This window comes from Plodia interpunctella, chromosome 2, assembly GCF_027563975.2.
Source record: "Plodia interpunctella isolate USDA-ARS_2022_Savannah chromosome 2, ilPloInte3.2, whole genome shotgun sequence".
Classification (NCBI taxonomy): domain Eukaryota; kingdom Metazoa; phylum Arthropoda; class Insecta; order Lepidoptera; family Pyralidae; genus Plodia; species Plodia interpunctella.
Window position 1 is genome coordinate 3,558,950 of NC_071295.1, and position 7,467 is coordinate 3,566,416.

A 7,467-nucleotide genomic window follows, 5' to 3' on the forward strand; every position below is an offset into this window, starting at 1 on the left:
TTTTTTGTGATAACATTTGAATAGTTATAAGTTATTTTATTTCCTTTTCACAGTAATATGGATTCATCAGGAAAATCCTAGAATGATCATCCCACGAGACGCGCTTCTGCGTTCTATGTATTCTATAGCGCAGTATCGGCGTCAGCGCAAATAGGCCCATTAAATTCAATCGACGCGCGCAACACGACAGAAGCGTCACTTACCCAGCACTATATAATTTTGGAATATTAAAGTAACGTCTCGTCTGTAAAATTCGTTTTGTATGCCCAATGCATGCGTCTATTGTCATGATCATGAGTCCAAATTGGCATTTAAATTAATTTTCCAAGCGATTTCAGAAGAGAAGAATTCTTGAAAATGAAAATAATTTAACCCGTAACCCTTAAAACTTAAAATCAGCCTTACATTCCTATTAAATACTACCTATATCAACACTTCACTTATTGAAGAGCTCTAAGTTCTGAAGCTGTTCTGGGAAACTCAATTATAGGAAACCAAAAAGAAGTCGTGAAATTTTGTCGTAAGTATTATTATTTTTATGTAACTCAATTTATCACAAATGTATATTTATTTAAATAACATTACCGATGTGATTAACTTCCAAATTTTGGCTGGACCAGTAGGTAGTTATACGTATGTAGAAACGTTATAATACCTCCAATTAAATTACTCTTACGAAATTGAAGACGGCGTTCTACTTTACCTGGTAATTAATTATAGTTTTAATCAGTCATGTCCGAAACGTGATAAACGCAAACCATCACGGCTTCGGCGCAAGCAACCTCTGCTAACCACCTACACATTAATAAAGATCATCTTCAATCACTTCAGCCCACTTTCTGTCTCTCTCGCACACAGCATCTGTAAGTATCTACTTTAATCATTGCAATTTTGAAACAAGCTCAAGTGTTGTCGGTGTCGAATAAATTTTGTATAATGTAAACGTGATAACAATTTAAATTCCTGTGTAACGGGCCCGGAGCCGACAAAAACAACAAACAAACAGAACAGCGCGCCATTGGTGCAGGGCGGGTGGGGCGTCGCTCGCGCGCGCCACTCCCGCCGACTGCCGCAGTCTCGCTCACTCACCCAGTCCTTATCTTCCACTCCGCTGTGAGAGACGTGTTACCAAAAAAATCATAAACAAGGTGACAATTTTACATTGCTATACAGTTCTGTGCAAAACGATGCCTCGGCCAACACGCGAATCTTACGGTGATCAGAAACCACCATTCTCTTACATAGCTTTGACAGCCATGGCGATCTGGAGCTCGCCGGAGCGCATGCTCCCGCTGTCAGAGATCTACCGGTTCATCACGGACCGGTTCCCGTACTACCGGCGCAACACGCAGCGCTGGCAGAACTCGCTGCGGCACAACCTCTCCTTCAACGACTGCTTCGTGAAGGTGCCGCGCCGGCCGGACCGGCCCGGGAAGGGCGCCTACTGGACCTTGCATCCGCAGGCCTTCGACATGTTCGAGAACGGCTCGCTGCTCCGCAGGCGCAAGAGGTTCAAGCTGCATCAGGGTGAAAAAGAGAGTTTAAACGCAGAATTGGCCGCTTTGGCAAGTTTTAATAGAGCATTCCTGGCGAGGCAAGCTGGAGCAGCTCCGCCAGCTGTGGTACATAATGGTAGTTTGTACTCACCAGCGGCAACGCTTGGTTCGAGACCTAGTCCAGAGCCTATGGAAGCGCCGGACACAGCAGCACTGCTGCCAGCAGGTCCGCGGCCCCGACGAGCGTTCACAATCGATGCCCTGCTGGAGCCCGAGCCTCGCCGGCTGTCGCCGTCGCCGCAGCCACCGCCACCGCTGCAGCCGCACTGTCCCCTCCCGCTGCCGCCCGCACCCTACCTGCTAGCGGCCCAGAGATACCACGCAGAACTGCTAGCAGGTTTACAGCAATCCTGTTTACCTCCCTTGTGGACCTGGCGGGACTCCAGTCAATTTTCACATTATACGCTTAATTCATGAATGGTAAGTTTAAAGTTAATCTTTGGGATTTAATTACAATTTTCTACTGACAATCAAGTCGACCAATCTAATTGAATCATAAAATATATACATATTACAATGTTACCAATGCATAATCTCAATAAACAAGTAGCTAAAGTATAGAAAGATGCGATTCTATAAAGAAAATGTTTACCGAACAGATCATAAAACTAAATAAACGGGTATGGTGAAATTTATGGATAAGTCTGTAACTTCAAGCTTCTTTTAACAAAACTCCTTGCTGCAATTAGTCTAGCAGTAACAACACAATTGTTTGATCCTGAATCATCGTCCACAGAAATCTATAAGTTAACTAGCGGCCCGCTCCGGCTTCACTCCAAAACCATAAAAGGGTAAAACCATAATAAAAAGGTAGCATATGTCACTCCTTAAGGTTTCATCTATCTCTGTGAGAAATTTCATCAAAATCGGCCTAGTAGTTTTTGAGTTTATTCATTACAAACAAAAAAATGCAAATCTTTTATCTTTATAATATTAGTATGGATTTCTCATAAATCCTGTTTGGTTTAGGCTAGAAACATTATGTAGTACTTACTTAATAATATTAGACCATAGACATTATTCAACAAATAACTAGAGCGACCCATAGTATGCTCGTTTGGCTCTGGACCCTCGGGAATAGATTTGATGATATCTAAATACCTTTGTATGTGTTCAAATGAAATATTGGTATTGGTTGTCTTCAGTTGGCTAATATAATGATCTAAAATTCAAAAGCATTAGAGCATAAGTATATTGGCAGTCTGGTCAGATTTTACTGAAATTTCAGTCACAATCGTTTGTAGATGTAATGCCGCAGAGTCGAATTAGAATAGTATTCCAGTAATATGCTATAGACCTAGCTCCATCAATTATGCTAACCCTAGATCTCTATAAACTATCTATACAATACAAGACAATGCCCCATCAACTTAAAAACTACTATCGTTTTCGGTTCACGTTGTAATATAAGTCTCGCGTTTTCCAAGTTACGTTTGTAGTTGTGACGCTCCAAGCGCTCCAAAGACCAGGTGTCGCTCAAAAACATAATCTAAAATTTTAGAGATAAGGCTATGATTTTCAATTGGCCGCCTGCCTGACTTCATCCCTCTTTGGGAAGCTGTTGTTACCTATTGGGTGTGTGTTAATTAGTTCGACTCGTGCGACATTCACGGGAGAACATGGAGTAGTCCTATTCTAGGGCGGGACCACACCCCACAGGATAATCTCTTCGCGCAAAGCACTCGATGGCTATTGGCTGTTTAAATAAAGCTCACTAAAGGGCCGCAAGCCACAAACCGCATTTAATGCAGCTGCTTTAAATAAATGTAACAGATACGCAACTAAACTACAAGGGAAATTACATTTATTAACGACACTATACCAAGCTCTTTCACAAGGAAAAAAAATTCGATGGATTGCTGCATTCCAAAATAAACCTAAACAAGTGTTGATAACACGTAGAGTATTTTCCATATTCTTCCATATAGTTTTACTTTCAAAAGTCTCTTTATGCGAACCGTACTAATAGCTTAGCATAGTGTCGTTAAGTTTATACTCGTATATCCACATGAGTCCAATTGTGGGCTGAACAAAGTTTGTTCTTGATTAAAAATGTTATAGTGTGAATACAGCTCACCGTCTCAGTGGAACCCGATGAACTAGATAGTTCATTAGAACCACTTGTGAGATCAAGCTAGGCAATCCTGTTTAAAACACACCACTGTAAAGTTCTTATTTACCTATGAAATTGGGTTGTTAATATTTTTTTGTTGTTGCAGGTAAAAGCATCGACATAGCACGATCTCAAATAACTCTAGTATAAGATTCCTAGAGACAATGTGTGTTAAACCTAAGCTAAAATAAATATTAGAGCATTATAACAGTCGCTAGTGGAGCCGCTACGATTGTATTGTGGTTTTGCAAATATACGACAAGAGTGTAGTGACGGGTTACTGAAATGTCGAGGTTGAGAACAGGCAGAAATCTGAAATCAGGTGAGTGACGCTGAAGACACGTTTTGTTAATTGTAGTCGAAAACGTAAACTTACAACTAAAACTCGTTTTTTTTTATATTTCATTTCCGTAACTTTTTTACCTCACACGGTTTAACTCAATACCATAGTATTACAAAAATAATTATCAAAACATCTCTTATTTTAATTATACATAGATAGTCAATTAGGTAAGAAAGTTTGGCTCAAATGTACTGGACTATTAGAGAACAAATATTTGGCGATGCCGCTACCGCCTGGTCCTGGAAGACGGGGCAAACCAAAGAAGTGCTGGCTTGATATAGTCAAAAATGAAGGAGCCTCACAACTAAGAATGTCGTACGAATATGAAACAAAAGTAAGAAAGATCTTTGACGAAAGAGCCGGGCAATCGCTCTGATAAGAGAATCAATTAAGTCAAATATGTCAATATAGTTTCAAGCCTTTGTTAGTCTACATTAATGTACCTATCTATTAATATTCATATAACCCTTGTAGAAAAGATACCTTAAAGCAGTGGTTCTCAAAGTGTGCTGCGCGAAAATATAGATCATATTGGAAAATAAATTGCGTTATTGAAAAATGAAAAACGCTTTGTAGAAATTATTTTTCTATATTATAAATAATTATAAGCATTTAATAATTCAAATCTATAAAATACGAACTTTATTGAAAGTCTAATATCAGTGCCAGGTGTTAGGTCCGTACACCCAAGTTTTAATTTTGCAAGTGTTGATTTCTCCGGCTCCGACTAATTTTCACTTATTAAACTTAGATTTCCAAAAGGGTTCCGTTTCCAAAAAAAAAAATTACACAAATTACACAAAAACCCTAATTCGTATTACATTACACACTAACTATGTTCATAATTTTAAATGAGTCGTTGTATCCAAAATGAAAACATTATATTAATTTTCAGGAAAATGTCCAAGAATAATCAGATACTGTGATTAACCCGAGAATAACTACTCTAAAAGGCTGTATGAATATATTTTGTATGACCAGATACAACTATGTTGGAACTGTGATATTTGTCATTATTTAGCTATGTTCTATTTGTAAATATGTACAGTATTATATAGGAGATAATAGTATTAAGGAATTATATGTATTATAATTTATTGTAGTCACTAGTGAAAATATATTATAAAAATGTGCGTTAACTGTTCATGTGCAGTTTCATTTCCCTTTTTATATTATACTAGTAGCCCGGCCCGGCTTCTCTCGAGTAAAACCATAATAAAAAAGTAGACTAAGGTTATTTCAGAACGTTTCGTCTATCTTAGTGCTTTGAAATTTATTTCATCAAAATCGGTCAAGTAGTTTTTGAGTTTATTCAATTTCAACAATTTCAAATAATAAAACAGAAATACTTACAAATCTTTTCTTTTTATAAATTAGTATGTATCACAGACATTCAATATTTACGACATAAATGTCATGTAAAATAATTATTAGACAAAATTCAAGAAAAAACACTGTAAATTAGTTCTTTCTTGTTTTTATGGTAAATTGGATTGCGTAGATTGAAAAAAGAATACCAGAACCTTTTGTGACGTAATAATAACACACAAAATACATATAAATATTTCTTAAATTACTTTTACTTAAATTACGCAAATAATTCTTATATATTCTTCTAATTGTACTAAGAAGTAATATTATGTACTTCTTAGTACAAACAACTTACTCTGATGCTGATGTCCGCAGCTCTGCCCGCGAAAACCTATGTTTGACCTCGGGTCATTTACATCTATTCCAAATTTCAAATTTCACAAGACTCTTTAGTTAAAATTACTACAATCAAAATTAATAAGAGTATATATGATTCAAAATTTGACATGAAAATGTGTCTGTGAAAATGTACTCCTAATTGCTGATAGTTGACTTTAATTAATAAAAAGATATACATTTTGGTACCTATATTCAGAAATAATTTCTAGTGCAACTATAAAAAGCTATAATTATTTTACAACTAGTACTAGAACTACTAAAAAGCGGAACGGTTAAGTAATATCATACTAAAACGTGATGATTCTTACATTTTACTAGTAATAATAATACTTCAGAGTAAGGAAACGGCCAAGCTACACATTTTAACTAGAATGTAGACTATGTGAAGTTAGGTCTAGTAAAGTTAGGGCGCATATTAATATCAAGAATCTTGGCTGTACAGTCTACATGAGATCTGACCACTTTTTCATACATTTTGACTAAAGTTTGTGAAGCAAATTAGACTCGTCTTGGCAACATTTTTACATGAAAATGTTTTTGGTGGGATTAAATTTACAATAAATAAAATTGATCTATTAAAGTGACATTTGTTTATAGTGTTGCGTCATGTATTTATATACATTCTACACAGACAGCTACTATTATCGAACAAATGTGATGGTATCTTTTGGAAGTCTAGCGATTTAACTGCTAGATAGAGATTCTGATTACACCGACACGTTGAAACTAAATTATCTAAAGACATTACAACTTATGTATAGTCAAGTTTAAATAGCTTAGAATTATCCAAACTGCAATAATTATGTCCAGCAGTGGACATAAAAAAAATTAAATAATAATAAAATCAAAGTAATAATCAAGCATAATATAATATGAATATCAGTTTTTCCTTCATGATATCACAGACAATATTGGCACATGTGTGGTTAAAAAACTTTGTTTTCTCGAAAAAATTTACATTTCACTCACTGAAAAAAAAACTTAAAGATTATTAATATTATATATACATTTGTTGGTGTGAGCATTCAAGTACCTATATGCATTTGATATATAAAATAAGTCGGTATACATATGGATTATATATACGGATATAAAATATAAATTTATACATTGTAGATTAAATAGTCATATTTTTAAGAATAGGTTATATGCTTTTTACCGAGCTTGCAATATAGAAATATTTTAAATCGTATTCTCTTACCTTTTCAAGCTTCTAGCTCAAACGCAAACCATCAATTGTCATTTAGTCACGACACAGTTCTATTCCTATTTCGTATAAAATTTTCATCACAGATTTTTCAAATGTCCTCTATATAATGAAAAAAGGGGCGTAAAATGAGATTTTAATTGCGAACGCGATTATGTGAACTATGAGAGAACGGACATTAGCAAATCGGTCACACCCAGACCCCCACAGCTTTCATTCTGGACACTGACTTCGTGTTAATGTTTTATAACATTTAATATCTATTATTGAGCCTTTTCTACTTTTTTTCGTCTAGACCAACACCGCATAAACTCATCAGATTTAGATTTACATAACTAAGTACTTCTTTTTCAAAAGCGAATTCAGGTCATAATGATTTCAATTTTGCAAATCCCTCGTCTTTTAGTTGCGTCGGGCTGATTTACTTTATGATAGCCATGGCATGTCACTTACAGTCACTTGGTCTGACCAACTACATTGCTTGCAACTGGAATCTCATAAAAATAAGATAATTTTCATTTATTATATGTATATAATA

The 7,467-nt window shown here is 35.7% G+C and overlaps 1 protein-coding gene across 2 annotated transcripts; it reads left to right on the forward strand.

Moving 5' to 3' along the window:
• Nucleotides 1-1,082: 1,082 nt before the first annotated feature.
• On the forward strand, nt 1,083-5,146 carry LOC128680693 (fork head domain-containing protein FD4-like). Of its 2 annotated transcripts, XR_008405888.1 has the most exons (3): nt 1,083-1,976; nt 3,776-3,991; nt 4,908-5,146. XR_008405888.1 is itself a non-coding variant. In XM_053763994.1 (2 exons), exon 1 carries the CDS (start codon nt 1,188-1,190, stop codon nt 1,971-1,973), a length of 786 nt encoding a protein of 261 aa, XP_053619969.1. In that variant the 5' UTR covers nt 1,084-1,187; the 3' UTR covers nt 1,974-1,976; nt 3,776-5,146. The 2 variants fall into 2 exon arrangements, 1 of the variants encoding a protein (XP_053619969.1); XM_053763994.1 differs by having other exon boundaries at nt 1,084-1,976; nt 3,776-5,146.
• The last annotated feature ends 2,321 nt before the right edge of the window (nt 5,147-7,467 follow it).

What these genes read in the sequence shown, in the direction of transcription:
- LOC128680693 (XM_053763994.1), top strand. Translation starts at nt 1,188, where the DNA reads ATGCCTCGGCCAACACGCGAATCTTACGGTGATCAGAAACCACCATTC.